Genomic DNA, 22,615 nt, shown 5'->3' with positions numbered 1-22,615 from the left:
GCCTTGAGGCCCTTCTGCACTCTCTGCACCGTCCCATGGAGGAAGTGCTCAGCCGTCTCCTGAGCAGCTCTTCAGTGCTCTTCCTCCCCTCTTCCCCCACGAGCCCCCAAAGGATCCACACAGGTGGGTCTACCTAGGGCGTGCCTTTCCAGGCAGAATTCTGCCAAGCAGGAGGAATCTCTCATCCCTCAGTGGCAAGCAGCAGCGCCCTCCAGGCAAGGCTTGGTCTGTGGGATGCCAACCGCTAGCACCTGATGCAGGACTTAAAACTCAGGCTGGGACCTCCCCTCCTTTGCCTCACTCTAACCTTGAAATTGTGGCCCAGGCCAGCCCAAGCTCATCAGGTCTGGGAAGCTAAGCGGAGTCAGCCCTGGTTAGTACTTGCATGGGAGACCCATGCCCAGGGAGTCCAGGAACGCTGCACAGAGGCGGGCAATGGCAAACCACCTCCGTTTGTCTCATGCCTTGACATCTCTGCCATGAGTCAGCTACGACTTAACGGCACTTTACACACACAATCAGGAACTTTCAAACCTATTTAATGAACAAGCACCGGGGCAATCCAGGGGGCAAACTGGCTGGCCTTTCGAACCTCCTGGGCCGGATGGTAAGGGGGAAACAATGCATCTAAGGTGGACCTAGGAACGAAGGAGCAGCCCTCGAGAGAGAGAGGCTATGAAGTGTGATGCATACTCAGAATACACTGGAGTCACACAGTTGCTCATTCCTTAACTTGTTCTACCAATACATGTAATTCTAAGCCCCAGAAAGCAGATCAAGAAATCCATATCATGGGACCAAGTAGCCAGGGGAGAACATTTCTACAGACTCAGGGGGATACCAAGGCTTGCAGAAAAATCTAAACTGTGCAGCAAGGAGGGAGAATTAAAAATTCCTAAATATAAAGACAAAATTCAAAGGGATCTGAGCAGGGATTTAAACCTAGAACTCCTCCCACATCCAAGCTCCGCCCTCCAGCGAATACACAGTGGGCGGCAAAAGTACCGTATTCCTGATTCTTCCCACCCACGGGAGGATCTGCGGTGTCAGAAGAGCCCAGATGCCTGTTCCTTGCAACGCCCGAGGCAGCTCAGCTCCCCACCCCTTGCTGCTTCTCAGCTCACTGGCAGAGCCCCTCCAGGGTCTGCCTGCTCATTTGCCAAGAGCGAAGTGACAGAAGAGCTCTGGGTCAGGAGCTCTGTGCCATGCCAGTGGAGCTAACAGAGTCCCTGATCAGCAGTCGTGTAGCACCGTGGCATTATTGTTGAAGGGCATTACCACTGTGCAAAGCGGCGTAAGAGGCAGCCTGTGCCCAAGGAACAGAAAAGCTACATTTCAGCTACTGCGAGGGAATGGGGTGGGCGGGGGGGAGAACAGGGGATGGGACGTAACACAAGAAAGCGCAAGGGGTCCAGGTGGCAAAGAAAGAAAGGGGAGTCAAGGGCAGCAGCAGCCAACGCATGAGTTCGAGCAGTTATACAGAACCGTGTAACTTGCTTTTGCCAAGGAGAACTAAAGGAGTTGCATGCAAAAGTTTTTCAGAAGTGGGTTTTGAGGCAGGCTTGAGCAAGAGAGGGGGCACCACGCAGGAGTGCCAAGTATGAGGGACAGCAAGGAAGAACGGCTAGAGCTGCTGGCTAGTAAGCTACAGGTGGCAGAGCTGGGGGAACAAAGGCCCGGAAGACCAGGGCTGCTGGGGGTGAAGCCAACAGAAGCATCGTCACAAAGTCCTGGGAAGGAACGGCCTGGAGCGTCGAAGGAAGCCCAAGAGCAGGAAAATGGGCCAGAGGAAAGCTGAAGATTCTCCTACCGATGAGAGCTGGGAGGGAGCAGAACCGGCCTAGGGGATGCACCCTCAGCAGCCTCACCCGTTTCTGGACTGCCCCGAAAAGGAAAGGACTCCTGTGAAAGACCTCTTGGAGGATTCGAGACTCAGTTTGGGGAACTGCAGCAAGTGGATCTCTGGAGATCCTGCCGATCTATCCCGTGGAACCTCCCCTCTCCTGGGATTGGCTCAAGCGCTGGCAGGCGTTCACGGGTGCTTGGCAGCAGACTGTCCCCCCCCCGTCCCACAGCTGGAGCGCAGAGGCTTTCCCAGCTGCTCCTCTCATCCTCTGACCCAGTTCCCCGGACAGCCCCCCAGGAAGGCAACCCAGTCCAGGGTGGCTCCCTGCCATTTTCTGCAGCAGAACCCTCCCCTCCCGGATGGCCCCCGTGAGACCCTCGCCACTGCTCTGGCAGCCAAGCTTGCAGTGCCAGGCTCAGAGCTGGCCCTCTGGGTCTCTCTTTGTCCTCATCAAGTTGCAGCTCTCACCTGGCAAGCCAACCACCCAACCACCCAAGGGGGCCCCAGGGGGCCCAGATCCTTAACCCTGGCCCAGTTAGCAAGGGAGCTCAGCAAAGCCCAAAGGAAGTCAGAGATGCGCTCCACGTCACCCTTCGCAGCCGTGTCCGAAGGGAAGATGCTGAGGTCAGCGCCCCAGGCCTCTCCTGCTGGTGGGGCAGGTGGGCAGTGGCACAGACAACGGGACTCCGCACGCCCAGCACCAAAGGCTTAGCACAGAGGTGCAGGCTGGTTTCAGTGGGGGGGGGGGCCTGCGGAACCGGCGCCTAGGGCCAAAACGTCCCTTTCCTATGGATCTGGTTGGAACAAATACTTTGCACGCCTCCTTCAAGCAAGCAAATCAACAGCTCCAGCGGCTTGAACCGAACGTGTGGCCTTGGGATTAAGAGGCAAAGGGATGGCTGCCCAGCCCGGCACTCGAGCCCTTTGGGCTGTGAGGCTGAGGCGGACGGGCTGGAGGCCTCCGAGTTCTCCAGCAGAACGACTTGTACCTTCCCCTTGGAAAGGGGCCTGAGGCTGTCCTTGCTCCCAGAGGGCCCCCCCCACTGACTACCCAGAGCCAAAAGTACACCGGGAAGGAAGGGCAGCTGCGCTGCACCCTGAAAATGGAGCAGCTACTTAGAGGCTCGGTCGAGTCACACCTGTGACCGGTCACACCCGTGGAGTTAACGCATTTTACTATTGCCTACACTCCTCCAGATGACAGGCTGCTGCTTCTGAGGCTGAAAACTGAAGCTCTATTAAAGTTGGTTGCGGCTCAACTGCTCAGTTAAGGCTAGCACTATTATTGCCAGCACCCACAATTGCAACTTGTTTCATGGATGTGCCCAGCCCTTTAGCATCCACCCTTCATTAAGCCACTTTTCCAAAAACAATGACCATAAATGCGAATAGAGCTTGGTGGGGGGAGTGCTTGCTGTGGCCCACCACCTTCCATTCCCTCCTCGAAGAGTCCTGGCCCCTGGTAGAGCCAGCTGCTGTGCCAGGCTTTAGAGGAAGCCGGCAGGGCAGCAGAGGAGAGGAAGTCCCAGGCCTCCTGCCCCACTCAAGCGCACGGTCCAGCCTTGGAGCAGCATCTCTTCCCCTCGCCGCCTCCTACACCAGTCTTGGCTGCACAGAGAACTGTGCAAGCCCTCCTGCGTAGCCAGCGCCAGTCCTGTTTTCTTCATGGAGACCCGCTTTGCCCAGGAGCAGGGGAGAAGAGCTGAGTGGACCTCCTTGCCAGTCCATACCCACAGCAGCTTCAAAGAGCAGAGGAAGGAGAGGTGGCCACCAAAGGGCCTCAGCGGAGCACTGGCACTCGGACTGACCCCTGAGCAACCCCCCAGTCTAAGCACAAGAAGAGACAAGTGGTTTCCACCGCAGGCTGCTCACACAAAACCTCCTTTCATTGAAGGCCCCAGCTTCTTTCTAGCTAACCTCAGGCTTTTCCTCTGGAACACTAAAGTCAAGGGAGAGGACTTGCAGTTTCTATTTCTGCCAGACCAGCATGCCTGAAATGCCACTTTGCCCAGGGCACATGGGCAACTGGGGGGAGTGGGATCTGTTTGGGGGATTAGAACAGATTCAGCATCGCATCTTTAAAAGTGCCAGGAAGAGGGGAGGATTTTGCTCTTATGTCTACAGTGTCCCATTATACTTTCTGGAAGTAAAGCAGCCCACCTGGACCAGAACTGGCTATGCCTTCTGTTGCACGGATTTTCGTGTTTAACGAGACCTTGTGTAATCCAAATTGCTGCATGGATTTCCAAGACAAACCTAGCCAGCCTTTCTCTTGGGATTTTTCTCTTCAAACAAGGCAACCTGGATGCTCTTCCATGAAATGTCCACAGTCCAGGCTGAGAACTGACTGTAAAATTCTGCTGTCACACTCTGGCACATTTAAGGTCTCCTGTGTGAAAAACAAGTAAATATGGCAGCAAAAAAAATGCTTTTTTCCATCAGCAGTTACTTCTGAAGTTGAATGTAGACATCTGACCTGGCCATGCGGATCCACGCTATAATAACCTGGAGGCAAGATTACTGTAAAATGTTCTACAGGGGGCTGCCCTTGAAGATGATTTGGAAACTTCAACTGGTACAAAATGCAGTGGTCCACTGAATCTGTCCACCAGGACCACACAGCACCAGTCCTGAACTGTCCTGACCGGCTGCCTATTTCCAGGTCCAATGTACTTCTTACTTATTCGCTTCATTTGTACTCTGGTGCCACTCTTGCCTCCTCCACTTTATCCTAGCAACCACCCTGTGAATATAAGGTGGGAATTACTACCTTTAAACCTCTTCATGGACTGGGGCCCACACTCTCGAAGGACTATCCCTCTTGAGAGGATCCTGTGCGGCAACTGCACTCCTTACAACATCCAGGGAAACATCTGCCGAGAACTCCATTGCCAGGGCCATATCTCTTCAGCTCATCCTTTAGAGAGGTCATTGCTCACCACTGGCCGAAGAGATGTCCAGAGACAAACTGGTCTGTCTGGAAACTCAGAGCTTGCTGTCAACGCCCACAGAGGCACAGAAGAAACTCTGGCACAGTGCCAGACTGGTCTCCTAGGCATGAGGATCTCTGCGTAGCCCACCAGATTCCAGTGGGATGACCAAGTGATAGCTAAGGCCCACCACTGGAGCATGCACGGCTGGCACTTTAAGAGGAACGTTTTCCTCCTTCTAAGACAAGGGAATGGTTTGTCTTGGGCCCTGCTGGCACTTCCCCCCGTCTTGACTACTTTGTCAGGCCCGAAGGGAAGGGTAGCCCTTGCAAAAGGACTCCAAGGCAGGAATGCTCTAACAGAGCCCCCTGGGCAGGTCCCTCTTCCTTTCTCTTATGTCTAGGCAGCTTCAAAATCTGGAAGACCTTCCAAAAGATTGGGGGAGGGTACCTACTAGGAGAAAACATGAGTTTGCCTCAGTGTCACGACAGGCTCCTCTTCCTCTAATAGCCCCCCTTCCTCTCCAGGAGAAGAGCCACCAGAATGCTGGGAGGCTTCTGAGTCTTTATCTTGGAAAATAGTGAAGAGTCCAGTAGCAACTTTAAGACTAACCAACTTTATTGTAAGCTTTCGAGAACCACAGCTCCCTTCATCAGATACATCGAAAGCTGATGCTACAATAAAGTTGGTTCGTCTTAAAGGTGCTCCTGGACCCTTTACTGTTTTGCAACTACAAACTAACACAGATGGAGTGGTGGCTGGGTTGCCTTCTAAGTCCCTAGGGCAGCTGATACGGAGAAGGCTGGGAAGGAAAGAAGGCAGAAGAATGGAGTTACCGTGCCCTTTAATGAGCAGGGCTAAGGACAACCTGTCTGCTAGCCACGCAGCTCAAATGGGGATTGAGGGAGAAGCCCTTCTCACTGGGAGGTGCCAAAAAAGGTTAATGACCTAATCTGGCCCACTTGAGCCAATCTCTTCTGCTGTGATTGGAGATGTTCCCTGGAAGTTCAGCTGTCTCCTGTCTCCCTCCCTGTGTTAACTTAGCAGGAACACTTTAACACCAGACAGCCAGGTACCAGGACAAATATTAACTGTGGACAATTTTCAGCCAAGGAGTTTCTCTGGTGGCTCCCTTGGTGGCATGGGCCTGTGTTTGCCCCACCTGGGCAGCCAAAGACCTCCTGCGGGCCTGGCTGAGGTCGAGTCACCTGGGCTACTTCAGGAGGAAGCTGAGCAGGCTGCACAGCCAGGGGCTGTTGTCCAGGGCTGGGCACTGGTGTCAGCCACCACCGTGCTGATGGGGAAGGTGGCCTGGGGCTCTGTGGAGGGGCCTGCAGCCTAGCGCTGATGGAGGCGGTACAGCGCCTGGGGAGAACGCCTGCTGCTGCAGTACTGGGGGCGGGGGGGGGCAGAGAGGAGGACAGCATTGCTGGACAGTCCCTAGGCACAGAGGAGAGGGGCCCTTGCGGATGACATCTAAGGAGAAGGAGATCTCACACCTCGCTCCATCTTGAGGGCCACCACTGCCACATGGAGCAGACCGAAGGTTGGCTGCCTGGACGAAGACTCCAAAGTAGCAGGAAGTGTTTAGCAAGGGAAGCAAGAAGGGACAGGGTGCCACCCTCTCAAGCGCCCAGCAGACCCACTGGGGACTGCCCGGCATTCCTTAACGTGCTGATGCTTCCTTCTGCGAGGGACGGGAAAGGGGGTTCTGCCGGCCTGGCTCGCTGCTTGGGCTCGATATCTGAGCGACGCTCACCTAATTGCTCTCCTTCAAAGGCTGGGCTGGAGGCAGCTGCAAGACTGGCTTGAGCTCTCCAAAGCAGAGGAAGTCGCAGCCAAGACTCCAAATCCACCCTGAACTCCAGTGAGAGTGTCGCTGCCTGAACTGTCACTGGCACAAGAGGATGGACCTTGGGGAGAAACTATGAACCCCTCCTCCTCCTCCGAGGGGTCAGGCCCTGCCTTCTGCCATGTGTTATTGAAGCAGGAGCCTGTGTGTGTGTGTGCCAGCACTGGGGGGGGGGGGGCGGCGTCCTGCCTGGTTTTTTAAAAACTGGAGATGCAGGGGGTTGAACCCAGGACCGAGGGTGTGCCAAGCCCTGCCCCCCCCCCCCCGGTCCCTGTTAGCAACCAAAGCCTGGAGTTGGGGTGGCGAATATCTGGATAAAAACAGGGAAACCATTTCAGTCTCCCGATACCCTCAGGCACTGCACAGTGCTGCGGAGGAAACCTGCCACGAGAGCTGAAAAAGGGAAAAGATAATCGGACAGGACTGTCCGCCAGCAGTACGGGGCGCCCCCTCTGCCGTCATGACCTGCTCTACATACTTATTCCCCAACCCGGGGTCAGGTCTCCCGACTAGTCTGTCAGAAAAAGGAATCAGTGCACACAACTCTGAAGCCCGCAGAAAAACCCGTCCCCCACCCCACCCCTCCTTACAGTGTGAAATCCCCCCCCACACACACACACACCCGAGTCTGTGATCTGCAGAAGACATTCCGGCTGGGGATATTTTCACGTAAACTTCCGCTGCCGCACACGGGCGGGAGAAGAGGGAGGCCTTGAAGAACGCTGCAGCGTGAAGCATTACCGACCGGGAAAGGATAAACATATCAAAGGGAGACTTTTAGATTTTGAGACTGGCTCTCAACCAACAATGACAAAAAACCCACAACACAACAACCACAATTAGTGTTCAAACACAGAAAGAGAAAGGCAGATAGCACTTTTCACTATAAAACAGGCAGCTCAAGGAGAACGCCTAAATCCACTAAGGTCTAATCCATTCTCCAGAAAGGTTTGCTGGGCTGGCACGGGTTCAAGCAAGGACAGAGGGAAGGCAGAAGGAGGAATCCCATTTCTTCAGATCTGCATTTGAAGCAGGGGAAGAATTTTTATTTTATTTAAACCATTTCTCTGCTGCCTTTCCACCCACCCAGTTCAGAGTCCCGAAGGCAGCAAATATTAAAACATTTCAATAATTAAAATGCACTTTACACACACACACTTAAATATAATATAATATAAACATATACAAACAGGAACGGGGGCTAATAAGAATCAGTGAGGGACTGCCAAAGAAAACAAAACACCCTTCACCTGATGGGATAGACAATGAGAGAGGGAAGGGAGAATCTTCCGGGGGGGGGGGCCAGTTCTGAAGTTTTGGCACCACCCCCACCACCACAAGATTAAGGGCTGTTCTCTACTTGACACTCATCTGGTATCAGGTGGCAGGGGCACCCAAAGCAAGGCCCCCAAACTTGAATGGAGGGAATGAGTAGGTTCATACAGGAGAAGGTATGCTGGCCTGAAGCCATTTAGGGCTTCAAGGGTCAATACCAACACCGTGAACTGGGCCTGCAAACTGAGAGCCAGTATAGATGGAACAAGACTGGAGTGATAGGTTTCCAACGATCCACCCAGTTCTGACCAATGTATACTGTACCCACTCACTGTAACTTCCAGTCTTCAAGGGCACCCATACATAGAACACATTGCAGTAATCTAATCCAGATGCAGTAATCTAATCCAGATGTTACCAGGGTGGGTAAAATCTTTCCTGCCCAGGAACAGCCACAGCTGGTGAAAGGCAGCCCTGGCACGACTGCCACCGGTTTATCCAGCAGGAGGCCTGGGTCCACTAGCTACAAAACTCTTCCTTTACTAGGAGGGCAACTCCATTCAGAACAGGAAGTATCCCAGTTTCTTCGAGGTAGGACTGAAACCACTGCCAAATGGACCCCCCAATGCAAACCCTAAAAGGCAGTCCAGAAGGACACTACGATAAATGGCACCGAAAACCACCAAGAGGTCCAGGAGAATGACCAGGGCGGCATCCCTCCCATCCATCTCCCGGTGACCAAGGCTGTTTCAGCCTCATAGCCACACTTGGAAGGGATCCAAACAAACTGCTGCGCAGCCACTATTCATCCCGTCCCTTTGCTCAGGAATGGTACATTTGAGTCCTTGTTCCACTCTCTTGGGCCCAGAGTAGGTTCCTTTAGTCGTGGACACACCATGCTTGCTTCACCTTCCTCTGTCAGGGATGCATTTACTGCCTCCCAGACCCCGTCTGCCAGCTGCTCCCCCCTGAGGGGAGGGATTTAAGCAGCCAGCAATGCATTTTCTACACAAACTCTCAAATGTCTGCAGGACGTTTTAGGTACGAAGCCCCAAGCAGCCTTCAGAGCACAACAGGGAGAACTGCGAGGTGACCTCTTTGGAGAACACTCGTTTGCAAAGCCATTTAAATCTTCATGCTGTTGTGGTTAACACAGATGTAATTTCTTGATCTGGAAAAGCAATGATACAAGCAGATTTCCACCATCTCTGGGTCAAACTAGACATGCAGGTTTTTAAACAGTTGGGCTCCTGCAGCCACACAGCCGCTGTGGGGAATGGCTGTTAAAAAAATCAAGGAGAGCCCCAAAGGCCTTCGAATGCCACCGGTGGGGGGGGCTCCTCCTGTCTCACCCTCAAGCCATTTTCAAAAATAGCTAAGGGGGGGGGGTCTCTGTTCTTGCTGTTCTGCGGGGAGTATTCTGAGCACTATTGCTGTAAATACTGAGGGACCGTAGATGTCACTACTATTGCCGTAAGTATGATCCTACTGGATAGCTCCTATGCTGTCTAATATGCCAGTCGTAGAATTGCATATGCTGTGTTTCAAAATTTCTTCAGCTCTGCATTGGATTTCTGCTGATTTTTAAAACTTTGCAAACTTGCACATATATATACTCAATACATGTTCGTCAAAATGTCTTTGATACTGACTGTACGGACTCGCACTGTGTCATCTGCCTTGAGTCTCAGTGAGAAAGGAAGACTATAAATGATGTAAACAAACAAACATCCAAAAATCCAAAAAACAAACATCCAAAAATCCAAAATATAAATACAAGTTGATGGGGTCTGAACTGGTGGAGACTGACCAAGAGAGAGATCTTGGAGTCATGATAGATAACTCACTAAAAACGTCAGCACAGTGTGCGACTGCCATAAAAAAAGCTAATGCTATGCTAGGAGTTATTAGGAAAGGGATTGAAAACAAATCAGCCGGTATCATAATGCCTCTGTATAAATCGATGGTGAGGCCTCATTTGGAGTACTGTGTACAGTTCTGGTCGCCACACCTTAAAAAAGATATCATAGCACTGGAAAAAGTACAGAGAAGGGCAACTAAAATGATTAAAGGGTTGGAACACTTTCCCTATGAGGAAAGATTGAGGTGCTTGGGGCTCTTTAGCCTGGAGAAAAGACGACTGAGGGGAGACATGATAGAGGTTTACAAGATAATGCACGGGTTAGAGAAGGTAGAGAAAGATGTGTTTTTCTCCCTTTCTCACAATACAAGAACTCATGGGCACTCTATGAAATTATTGAGCAGTCGGGTTAGAACAGATAGAAGAAAATACTACTTTACACAAAGGGTGATAAACACATGGAATTCGTTGCCACAGGAGGTGGTGGCAGCTACAAGCATTGCCAGCTTCAAGAGGGGACTGGACAAATATATGGAGCAGAGGTCCATCAGTGGCTATTAGCCACAGGAGATAGATGGTATTCTCTTTGTGGGGAGGTGGTGCTCTGTTGTCTTGGTGCTGGAAGGAAGGCAGTGGGAGGGCTTCTGGTGTCCTGGCCTCACTGACAGTCCTTTAGATGGCACTGGATTTCTAGCCACTGTGTGTGACAGAATGTTGGACTGGATGGGCCACTGGCCTGATCCAACATGGCTTTGCTTATGTTCTTAAGTTCTTATGTCCGCCATGATCTCAGATAGCTTTAAAAGGGGGTGAAGCACTTTTCACAAGGATAGGCGCCTCAGCAGCTGCTCGCTATGATGGCCGAATGGAGCGCCCCTCTTCATCGACAGCACAGAGCTGGGCAAAAGCAGCAGCTGCCCCCACCTGAGCACTCTTTGTTGTGGCCCACCTGGTGGCACAAAGGACCAAACAAGGGTCCTGCCACAGCATCCTTCTGCAGGCGGCACTAACACAACTGTCCAGGGCAGCACATTTACAAAGGGAGGCTATTGCAGCTTTTAAATGTTGACCAAAAGTTTTAAACGGTTATTTTAAAATGTTGTAATCGGCCTTGAATCTGAGTTAGTCTTTAGCAGCAACATAAGCCAAGAGTCCAGTGGCACCTAAAAGACTAGTAAAATGCTAGGAAAAATTCTGCTAAGTCTTTAAAGCAGCCTGCCACTGTATTCCTGTTTTATTTTGTGAGAAAGGTGGTCTATAAATGAAGCAAATTTTTTAAAAATTGGCGTGTGTGTGGTGGTGGGTGGGGGGGCTTTCCTTCAGGCCCTACTTGTGGGCTTCCCGGAAGCATCTGGTTGGTGACTGTGCGAAAGAGGGTGCTGGAGGAAATGAAGGCTCTGCCTGCTCTGCCGGGCTCTCCTTCTGTCCTTAAGACCACGTTCAGGCTCCGCTCAGCACCAGGGACATTGCATGTACCCCCACGCTCCCACCCCCAATATCCGTCCTGTGGAAAGAGCAACCATTTTGAATTACGTGGCAGCCATGAACGGAAAACCGTCTGTCCCTGCTCTGATGTGCCTATTCACACCAAGGCACGGATATGGAGAACTCTTGACTCTCAAAAGCCCAAACCATGGAAATCTAGTTGGCCTTTAAGGTGCTACTGGACCCCCAAGTCTTGCTCTGGAACTACATACAAATAAATTTTTCCAACAAGCGAACAGGGAGATGCAACATTTCTAGAAAATCTGGAGCTATGGAAATATTTTAGGGTGTGGGTTCTTACGTAAAACAGTACTGTCAGATATTCATGAAGTAAAGTATCCATGCTTTAGTTTTTATGCAAACAGCAAATACAAAATATAGCCCATGTCAGCAATGAAGCTGAAAGCAGTTTCCTCCTTTTTTGGATCACAGGGGGAAAGGGGGGGATGAAGGGAAGCCACAAATATACCTCTGGCCTCTGAAACTACGAAAAGGCGTCGACCTGATCAGGCGGACATTTAGAAAATGAACCGCCCGATAAAATCATTAAGAGATGACAGTATTAAGGACTACCTATCAGCGTGAAATATTTTGCTGAACTTTGCAAACCCTAACTCTTCTTAAACAGCAAATGACTCGGCGGTAAAGGCGGCAGTAGCTTCGGGCAACAGTATGATCCTGAAGCAGGCTGTGATTTTAAAAGCAACAGATGTTTAATCATCCTCAGTGCAGGAAGCGAATGGAAGTTCAGTTCATGCTTGAATCTCTCCTGCTGAAAACAGGCCTGAGATTAGGCCCATGATATGCTTCAGTCCACCAACTCGGGTTTTGCCCTTTCTGATCACATGGCATTCTTTCAGCATATTTGCAAGTTCCGTTTCTTCCCCATAAAGAAAGAATACATGCAAAGCCAAAAGTATCCGTCGGTAGAGGCAACTTCCTTCGCTTTGCACGGAAATGAAGGGGCCGCCATGCAATAGGTGATGAACATGGAGAACACAGACCTGTCTTCACCAAGGACAGGATGAGGCACCAAAAGACATCACATCTGGAAGGCCACCATATTGTCTCTCAGGCAACAACACTTCCGCACTTTCATCTATCGTTTCTTAGGGTTGGTCAAGAAAACAAAACCTTCTGCACACCAGAGGTATTAAAGAATTAAAAAGGGAAATAGGGGGGAACTTGAAAAGTTTGTGCCCTTGCGAGTAAGTGGGGGGGGGAGGGGAATGTTCTATGCCAAGGACCGCCAGGGCAAAGCTCTCCGTGGCCACTGCTGCCCTCCCTTCCACCTCCCCGAGGAGCCTTTCATCAGCCGTTTGGAGCCTGCCCCTCATTCCCGCCACCTGTGGCATCCCCACCCCCATCTGCCTCCAGCAATGCCAAGACTGCAGAGCGGCAGCAAACTGTCGTGTCTGTGCCCCTACATCCATGCCATTGTTCTATGCGTTGAACCATTGCTCATGCTGTACCTAGATTTCATTTTGCAAATGCTCTAACCATCACTCTTGTTTCTCTAGCAGCCTGAGAACAAAGCTGTCTTATCTCTTTTCTTTGAAGCTCACAGAAGAGACCTTGTACTGTCTGAAATGTTACAGTTTACCCTCATGCATTCCCAGACCCTTTCCTGCACAAACCTGTGGTCTAGCTGGGAGGGGGGAAATGAGTGGGTATTTAGAGTTGTATTTTCCTCAAGTCTCTATTCCTATCAAGGAAGCGTGTACTGCTGAGATGCTTTCTTGCCTCCGAGTCATTCTCCTCTGAGCTAGACAGCATCCCTCTGGCCACAGAGCACGCGGGGCTGGGATTATGGCTTTCCACCTTCTTCCTTTTCTTTCTTCATTCATTTTTTATGACATGATAGAACCGTTTCCCCTGACAATCACCCAGTGGCAGACATGCATACGGAACCTGGGCATGTATTTTTGCTGCAGCCGCTGCCGCTGTCTCCATAGGCATGGGGTTTTGGAGCACGTGATGGGCTTATAGCCTGAAAACTGGACACGTGACTCGGCTGCGTACTTTGGGGCCCAGGATCCATGTTTTATACCAAATGACGCTACCTGCTGAGAATCCTTGGGATAGGGCAGGCTACAGCTAAAATAAGCAGCCGCGCCAAGGTCGTATGTTTTAGAGAGATGTCTGTCACTCTAGACACAGAGAAGAGAACTACCTGGAGAAACTGTTAGTGAGGAATGCACGCTACAACCACTCACTGGCGCAGACACACCCCAGAGCCCGGCGCACTTTAAAGAACTAGCACGCTTTTCTTTCAGCAGGTGCTGTTGTTAGCCAGAGCCCATTTCCCTGGAAGCACTGGGCTCCAAGTAGACTCCTGACTAGGAAAGCTGCTACTGGAATGAAAAGTGGCCAGGCTTTAAGGTGCCACAGGACTCCTGGCTGACTCCATTGTGGAAATGCCATTTTTGTCAAGGATGAGATAAATGCACAGTATAGACATTAGCCGGGGAAGACCCGCCCTTTACAGGCTCACCGGGCTCCGGTAGGAGGACACGGGAGGGGATGCTTTGCTCGTGGACTTCCCTGTCGCACCTGGCGGGCCACAATCGTGCTAGATGTACCAGGGAACGAAGCCATCATATTGTTACGTCAGCTGTTACGTTCCACATGAAACTGGGGCTCTTCTCTTCCCTCCGCAGTAACTGGGGCCATTTTGCGAAGAAGCCAGACCAAAGGGCAGATGATGACCTCAAAGTGTTTGGTGTCAGCTATCAAACCCACAGTGGAACAGAGAGCATAACGTTATGGACTGATTGTCCCGATCAGGATGGGGAGTCAGCAGAAGCTGCTTTGACACCAAATTGGAGGGTGGGGGGGAGCAGGAGAACGTGACTGGCTCCGACACGGGAGCTGGTGCGGGTTTCCAAAGAACCCCACGCTGATCCAGAGAGTGCTGCTGCTTCGGACCCAGGCCCGCGTCAGCATTGCATCCTCAGGGCAACTGAGACAAAGCCGGGGGTCTTGGGTGGGCCAAGATTAGGACCACAATCATTGCATCACTGCATTCAGATTTTCTGTCCTCGCCTGTCCACCTTTGCTGCTGAGAGATGGCAGAAATGAGACTCCTCACCCAGGCTGGTTACCATCGTCCCTAGTCCCGAGTTCTCCCCATAACAAACGGCCTCCTTCCTGCTTCCCTAAGAGAGACTGGCTAGCCCCAGGGACCCCCAGCTCCCCACTACAATCAACGAGGCCAACGAGACCCCCTCAGCGGGTGTAGCCTTTTGTGACCGTCTTCATGAACGGAAGTTTTATCACCGGGGATGGGAAGCGGTCTGGGAGAAAGAATGCTTGCCCTTGCCAGACAGAATGATATGGCCACACACTCACACACACACACACACAACTGGCTTACATAGCGCAGAATGCAAACCCCTTCGACGGGCATTATGCACAAACCAAAAATTCATGTGGGCATGTGCAGTTGTTTCCGCTTCAGTGCTCCATCCGCTTGCAACACCTGCTCAGCAGTTATGCAAAGCAGGGCCAAATGAGCTCTCTGCTGGTTCAGAAGGGGCCAACCAGGAATCCACCTCTTCAAGGCCTGAGGTCACCTCTCATATTCCTTTCCAAGGCCAACATCCATCCTCAGACGCCCATTAGCCCAAGAGGCCCAGACGAGTACACAACAGGTAGGTGCAAACGAAAGGAACTGGGCGGAGCCGTGAGAGGTGGTGGTGAGGAGGAACAGAAGCCCCTCTGGCCTGGCTTGCCAACCCGGCCCCGCCTCCTTCCCCCACTCCTTAGGACCTGATGGTCTTCAGTCACACATCTTAAAAGAAAAACAAAAAGCCAGGACACAAAGACGTACTTGTCTCAAGTCGATGAAGGCCAACTGCAGCGTGTCCCCTTGGAACCCAGGCACTGGGCCGGATCTGGCAAACTCTGTGGGAAAGAAGAGAGGATAAAAAGCGCTTTTAACTCGCCATGGACAGGGAGATTGGCAGACGGATGACAGCGGAGACAACAGGGGCTGAGGGAGAGGAGGAGTCAGGTCCCCCGCCCCGCAAGTTTTTTGTTCAGCCTTCAAAATTTGTGTCATCAAAACACCATTAATCCCACCATCCTGACAGCAAGGAAACTCTACTAATTCGACCTGAAATTTATTCCCATGAGCCTCACTGGGCTCCGGAGTATTTGTTTTGTGAACGGACAAACAATCTGCAAAGAAAAAAGACATTCGGGGGAATGGAGGGAGAGTGGGGGCGGGGGGGGGGGGGCGCAATGGAAAAACTTCCCCTTTCAAGACAATCTCACATCTTCAGCGGTGAAACCCTTTTCAGTACGGAAAGCTATTTATATTTTGGGTAACTGAAGGAATCTGCTACTTTCACGCCCGCCGCTGTGAGCCTTGCAAAAAGAGAGAGAGAGACCAGCCAGCTCCATTGATTGTGCTGGAGCAGAAGTTCTTCTCTGACATTTCACAAGAACCCAAAAACAGAGAGAACCACCAATGCTTAGCAGAACCTCCATTCATTCAAAGCAGCCATTTGACCAGCAGTTCAGAGCAGGAAGGGGCTTCTCCACCTGGATCCCGTTGGCGTCATTATCCAGAGTTTACTGTCAAAGCTGTGCCATTTAAAAACAGCACCACTCACAACGCAAAGGGGAAGACTCGGACAGGCTGAGCCAGAGGCTGTCTTGGCTGCTGATGAATGCCCCAACCACGTGAAAGGGAGCCTGGCTCTCGAAAGCTTACACCCTCGCAGTCTTGTTGGTCTTTAAGGTGCTACTGGACTCGAGTCCTGGTGTTCTAACAACACGGAAGAATGACTTTTTGCCAACACAGAAGCACCCTTTATAAAAACCAGGTGCCTTTTCAAAGGAAGGTGAGGGCTCCTGCTTAGAGCATCGAGGCGGCATCCCTAACGGTGTCGCTACTACGTGTGACCATCCAGTGGAAATGACCGTGGCTTTGAAGAGTAGCTCACCAAGTCAAAGCTCTGGAGAAGCAGGCAGGGCTGGCCCAAGTCTCCTCAGGTGGCCACGCAAGCCAAGAAGTGCACCCCTTACGACCCAGCAAGGGGGCCTTGAGGAGCCCCTCTGGGACTGCGGGCTGCTGTACTGGGGCCCAGTGCGGTGTTGAATGAGGACCTGTGACCGCAGGTTCAAATGCCACGGGGCTCACAGAATGACCTTGATCCAGTCACCCGCTTGGCCTCAGCAGGCTTTTCTTGAGGATAAAATGGAAGGGGGGCAGAGCCACGAACGCTGGCCAAAGCACCGTGGAGGAACGGTGGGATAAAAAGGTAATACGAAAGACATCCAGATTCCTGCCCCAAGCAGCTGCTGGAAGTTCTGGGCCAATCGTAGGTCAGAAGTGGAGCACGAGCAACTGAGGACAGGTGAGTTACTTGGGAGCCAGTCTCCAGCAATCCCTCAAGTATCTGGCACTGGCCAGCTCTCGGCAACTAGATTTTAGGTTGCCGGCCGAAGCAAAGCAGCTCCTCTGGCTGAAGCCAGTTCAACCCCACAAGAGGCACCAGATGTCCCATGCTGAAAAATCCTTGCCTGCTAAACTTGACGAGAAGGTGGAAACCTCAGCGAGGGGTGAAGGTTGTGTGCTCGAGAACTGGGATGCGCACAGAGAGAAGGCCCCCTGCTCGGGCCTCTGCAGAAAGGCAGCCCAAGCCGAGGGCTGCAAGCCCACATGGGCACAGGTGCGAGCGACTGGCCACAGGGCTACGCTGCCCTACTGCTCACAAAGAAGACCCGCTCACTTGGCACTAGAGCAGTAACATCTTGCGGCGGACTCTGGCTCTTATTACTGTTAGCTTTGTCGCAGCGAGTCTTATTCGCAGAGCAAGACTAGCTCCGTCATCTGCAGCCCACTCTGCCGTAATCAGTTCATTCATCTCCTCCTCATTGTGCAGAGAACTTCTCCGCCCAACAGCTTCCCACGGAAGGAGGAACTAGATGCACACTGCTTAGAATGTGGTCACGGCAGGGTGTTGCGTAGGCTCCATTTGCAGCGCCCACTTCCCACACTGGACACAACCTCTGGCTCCCCGCAACAGCTCATGCCACATCAAGTACAGGGAGCGTTGCCTTTCTTGCACACTTGCAACAAAGGGGAGGGGCCAGGACACGTGTCCACCCTTGCTACCTTGCACGGTTCGGCCACTGAGGCAAGCAGTTGGTTGCTATGAGGTCTGACCTCAGTTCCAAGCTGCTTGGCTCTCGAGATCTACTGATGCCCTCAATGTCCTCTGTGCCTCCACAGCAACATGCGAAGCTGCCATGCCTGGTCAGGCCTTTGGTCCACCAAGCCCGCTACTGGCGTGGCACTTCAGGCAGAGGAGGATTTTTTTCTGTTAAGAGATCCCTGACTGGAGAACCAGGAACGGAGGCCAGGGCTTGGTGATCGCGGTCCTCATTCCATCTTGCCCCTGCGTCTGGACCGACACGCAGATCGCTGCTCTTGGCCTCCTCCATGGCTTCCTATTCAGGCTCATCCTCCACCCGGCCTTTACTTAGCTCTGCTAGACAAGATCTCTCAGCCGCCCACCATCCTGGACAAATCCTCCCCTGAACCTGCGGCTTGAACGGTGGGAGGCAGGAACCAAAGGCAGCCCTTAGTCAGCACATGGCATGTAATATGTTACGCCTTCAGATGGCGTGTGCTCACGGGGCCACTCTCTCGGAGCACACCTCTCAGCAGCCAGAGGTCGTACTTGGAGCACCAGTTTACAATTTCCTGGCAGAGGCAAAGCCTGCTGTTGAATTCAAGCCGCCACCCAGCCAAGGAGGGCACAGCCAGTTCTTCTCTTCAGCTCCTCCGTCAGGTGTCAGGACAATTAGCGCAGAACAACCCAATGCAGCACTACCCAGGAAACCGCCTGACCCGGCTGCCTTGCTTTCCCTGCAGCCGATGAGAGATGGAACAAGCCGCCTACGGCACGGCCCCCTTGAGCAGAAAATCGCTAGAGAATGGGGCTGGTTTGGGTACAAAGCCCTCGGGGCAGCTGAGGGGGCTGGAGGACTTGTGTTCAGGCCAAAGAAGTAATGTCTTTGCGAGGCCTACAGGCTGGGGCCACCCACCCAGGGCGGGTTATGGCAGGACTCGATCCTCTTTTCCAAAACAGCTCCCTAAACACAGGGCTAAGGAGCCACTGAGCAGCTGACAAAGAAAAAAGGAAAGAGTTCAAGGAGGGAGGGAGGGAGGAAGACCCGCACTGGCTGTTGAGGGCTTTCTTTTTGATGGCTGAAAAGCAGCAACAAGACACACGCAGAGAGAGAGGCCCACACCACCGCCACTGGCCCTTTGCAAGAGTACACGACTCAGGCCTCTCAGCGCACGTTCTAGGCCACCCTCAACTTCAGCCTTCTCTGGAGAACGTCACCACTCAACATCCCAGCCAGGCCTGTCCTATCACACTGCAAACCTTAAAGCTGGGCTCTTCTAGAAGGGGAGCAGCCAATGGCTGGCAGTGCTTGCTGCTACACCTCTCGCTTTGGCTAAGGAAGCAGAGGTGGGAGCAGTGCACCAAAGGCAACGTTTGGAGGACAAACGGGACACCACGCGAGGCTTCCCGGGGGACCTCTGCTCTAATCCGGTGGCACTGCCCCGGGGGGGGGGGGCTTCTCCAGCTCCAGGGCACACGCCTGAGCTCCCCTGCCCCCCCCCTTCTGCTGGAAACAGCCACCAAGAGTGCCCCGGCCACTACAGATGCGTCTGCCCAAGGAATCTGACAGCATCTCGTTAGCAGAGTCCGGCCCGGCGCAGCGTTTACTGCTTTACTGAGGACGGCCTCTCTCCCCCAAGCCCCGGCTTCAGACCCGGAAAAGTCCAGCAGCATCAGGCGGCCAAAAGGGAAAGCACTCCTGCGGAGTTTGGGTGCCTCAGGTCCACACCAGAGGGAAACCGGGTTCGGCCTCCTTGAGGCTGAGAGCCTTTCCTAGTTCCCCGCGTTTATCTTCAGGAAACTCTGCAGTGCAACAGCGGAGCTCCAAGTCTGGGGAAGAGCTCTGCTGGAAGAGATTGCTCTCCATGTCTTCGTTCTGCCTTCCAACCAAGTTTTTTCTTTCCCCAGTGAGTTTTACTTACTTCATTTACAGCCAGCCTTTTGCACTGAAACCAAAGCTGGGCTACTACAACAAACAACCCAACCAAACGACAGAAGGTTACAGAGATTAAGCCCAGGTACTGAAGCTCCAGCAGGAGCCCTCTTCCTGTCTGCCAGGACCATTCCGGGAGAGCGGGGAGCTCCTAGCCCCGGTCCGGTCAGAAGAGAGAGGGCGTTCCTTCCAGCCCGGAAGCGGTGCTATGCTGACCCTCAGGACGGCAGAAGGAGAAAGCCACGCCCTTAGGGACTACGCAGAATGTCCATGGCCGGCTCGGGGAGCGTCTCTTGCAAGTTCCGTGCTTTACACGTCCCGGAGGGCAGACCCTGCCCTATGCCAGAGGTGTTTGTTGCATGTAACCTGCACACATAAGGCTCCTGCAGCAGGTGCAGATTTGGGGGAAGGAAACCATACATTCACAGTCAGTTCAACTTCGCAGCCCTTTGCTGCTCGTTCCCTCTCTGCCTTCCCACTGTCTCCTAAGCGTGAGGCACAGCCGCTCAGGGGAAAGAATGAGACTGCTGAGGTGGAGTCACAAAATCACAGGACTGGAAGGGGCCTTACAGACCACCTAATCCAACCCCCTGCCCACTGCAGGATCAGCCCAAAGCATCCTCGACAAGTGTTTGTCCAGCCGCTCCCTGAAGACTGCCAGAGGTGCCCGGAGGTGAGCAGGCTGGGTGTGGAAAAGGGGAGTAAAACCATCTCCACGCTGCTGAGTCCGCCTTGCTCTTCCAGAACGGCTGTTGTGGTCACTCATGGCTTTACTCTCTCTTCTCTGCAGCCCGGTTGCTGCAACCACTGACAGCCTGCAGATGCCGTATAGGAAGAGAACCCCTGTGGAGGTTAATGAACTTTGCCTACAGCGGAGGGTGAGATCACAGGGAAGTCCCCAGCGGGCCTGCCAAGCTCAGCAGGGCCTCTCTGCTGCATCCAGTTCGGCCAGAGAAGGACTGGCCATGGAGGCCAAATGTGGGTCAAGAACCAGGGACCTCAGCCTGAGGGCGAAAGACAAGGATGGAGCAGAGGCAGCCAAGCGCAGCCTGAGGAGCGTCTGCAGCTGGGTGGGGGCCACCCAAACCATTCTCTGCCGCCGCCCCCACCCCCCCACAAGGGCACAGAGAAGCAAAAGCCTTACGTTCACATTCTTCGACGTCCAGGTTGAACTGCCGCAGGGCCCCCAGCGAGAGCTGCCGCACTTCCGCTTCCAGGAGCAGCTGCATCAGGGAGGTGGACAAGTGTTTGCACGCGGACATGCAGGCCGTCTGGGCCACTTTGCCCTGGAGGACAAAAGGGGAACCGTTCAATGGAGTGGTCACGAGAGGCCCAAACTACGGCGGGAAGAGGAGGAGGAGGGCAGCCAGACAGGCAAAAACAGCCATGGCGGGAGGCGGTCTTTCCGAGTGTGTTTTGTCCCCGGGGCCTTCTGCCACCCAGCCCCAGCCCCGGCCCGAGCAATGCTCCTCTCTCATCATGCTTCTTTGAGCACCTGCCCATTGAGACACACTATTGCTGTGCCAGGGAAACACCCCGCCCCCCCAGGAGGCTGCCTGCAAGAGAGACTTCCAGGGAAGGCACAAAGGAGAGCCGGTCATGGGCCTACTTGCCCCCTGGGAACGTCGCCCTTGGAGTCCCGTCAGACACAGGTGACGTCAATCCTTACCCCATACACCTCATGTCACCAGGATGGGGCTCTCTGGCTATTAGGAAGAAGCCAAATGGAAAACCAAGGCTCACATCTGGAGGCTAAATGGGGCTTTAGCAAGGACTCTTTCCTTCCACGCCGTCCTGGCTGGAGTGCTTGTCTACACGTCTCAGTTAGAATCTTTGGTATTCAACCACTTTCTAGCCTTCTTCCCCAAATACTTTTATTTATTCATTGTTATTTATCGCTATTTTTAGAGTCCACCTTTCTGGCTAAGACTCAAGGTGGATTGCAAAGCGTGAGTCAATACAGTGGACCATACAATAGGGCACGGGTTGCCGAGATGTAAAAGCAAGCAGAAATCTGAACACAGGGATGAAGCATTGCTGAGACAAGGCACAAGCAATCACACACGACACGCTTAATGACACGGACACTACCCAGTAGGAGCACATCCACACCAAGAGACACTGCCCAGCGGCACAGTCTACCTTCCCTGTCCCTTTACCAAAAGATTCCTCCGAGCCATTTCTTACAGTACAGCACTATCACCAAAGGACAAAAGCCCTCCTGAATAATTCAGTTTTGCGCGACTGGTGGAACGCCAGGAGGGTTGGGAGCCTTCCTGACTCATCAGGCAGGCCGTCGCGAAAGGTGGGGGCCGCCACAGGGAACGCGCACGTACAGGCAGCTGTTGATTTGGCCTAACTGCAAGGTGGCACCTGCAGAAGGCCCTGTTTAGGTAAGCGAAGCTGCCGTGGCATTGCCAAGGGAGTAGGGTTGCCAGGTCCAGGTGGGGGAATTCCCGGAGATTTGAGGGGTGGAGCCTGGAGAGGGTGGGGTTCGGGAGGGGAGGGGCCTCAGCGGGGGAAAATGACAGACAGTTCACCCTTCAGAGCAGCCACTTTCTCCAGGGCAACTGGTCTCTGCTGCCTGGAGATCCGTTGTAATTCTGGGGGGTCTCCAACCACCCCCCGGAGGCTGGCAGCCCTGAAAGGGAGGGAGGCAATCTCGCAGATGTGAGGGACCAAGGCCATGAAGGGCCTCCTATGGGACAGTCAAAACCTTGAATTGAGCCTGGCAAGTGATGGGTGGCTAATGGGGTGGTTGCAGAATGGAGGTAACATGCATGCTCCGTCTTGTTCCTGACAATGACCAATCTTTGGTTGACTGCACCAGCTGCCATCTCTGAGCTGACTTTGAGGCGAGGCCTATTCAGAGTGCAGTGCAGTAGTCTAGCCTCAGAGTGACCAAGGCATGGATCTGGGTGGCCAGATGGGCTGCGTCAAGGTAGGGGGCCATCTTCCAGGCTAGTCCGGGTTGGGAGAAGGCCTTCCTTGCGGCTGCATGCATTGACTTGCTTCTCTAGCAGCAGTGCCGGATCCAATACAACCCCCAGGCTCTTTACCGAGTCAGCCATGGTCAACTGAACCTCATGGAGGACGGTGGGGAGCACCATGTCCCTCAAGACCTCTCCTTTCCCAACAAGCATCACTTCCATCTAGTCTGGGTTCAGCCACTGGACCACAGTTGTCAGGCAACACATGAGGACCTCCACTGCACCACCAGTCAATCTGGATAGTAAGAGACAGAGCTGGGCATCACCTGCGTATTGATGATGACATCCAGTTCCATA

At 53.1% G+C, this 22,615-nt stretch overlaps 1 protein-coding gene across 2 annotated transcripts in view; it reads right to left on the bottom strand.

Moving 5' to 3' along the window:
* EXOC6B (exocyst complex component 6B) overlaps window positions 1-22,615 on the bottom strand; it is a 245,827-nt gene that overhangs the window by 48,819 nt on the left and 174,393 nt on the right. For both annotated transcript variants that reach the window (XM_054989943.1, XM_054989942.1), the window contains 2 exons: window positions 20,473-20,614; window positions 15,082-15,155 (listed from right to left, as the gene is read on the bottom strand). In XM_054989943.1, the coding sequence (XP_054845918.1) occupies window positions 15,082-15,155; window positions 20,473-20,614 (216 nt within the window). The remainder of the gene's footprint in view (window positions 1-15,081; window positions 15,156-20,472; window positions 20,615-22,615) is intronic.

The sequence above is a fragment of the Eublepharis macularius genome, chromosome 10, assembly GCF_028583425.1.
Source record: "Eublepharis macularius isolate TG4126 chromosome 10, MPM_Emac_v1.0, whole genome shotgun sequence".
Taxonomy (NCBI): domain Eukaryota; kingdom Metazoa; phylum Chordata; class Lepidosauria; order Squamata; family Eublepharidae; genus Eublepharis; species Eublepharis macularius.
The sequence above is the reverse complement of the archived record's forward strand: the minus strand, read 5'-3'. Positions and strand labels throughout refer to the sequence as shown.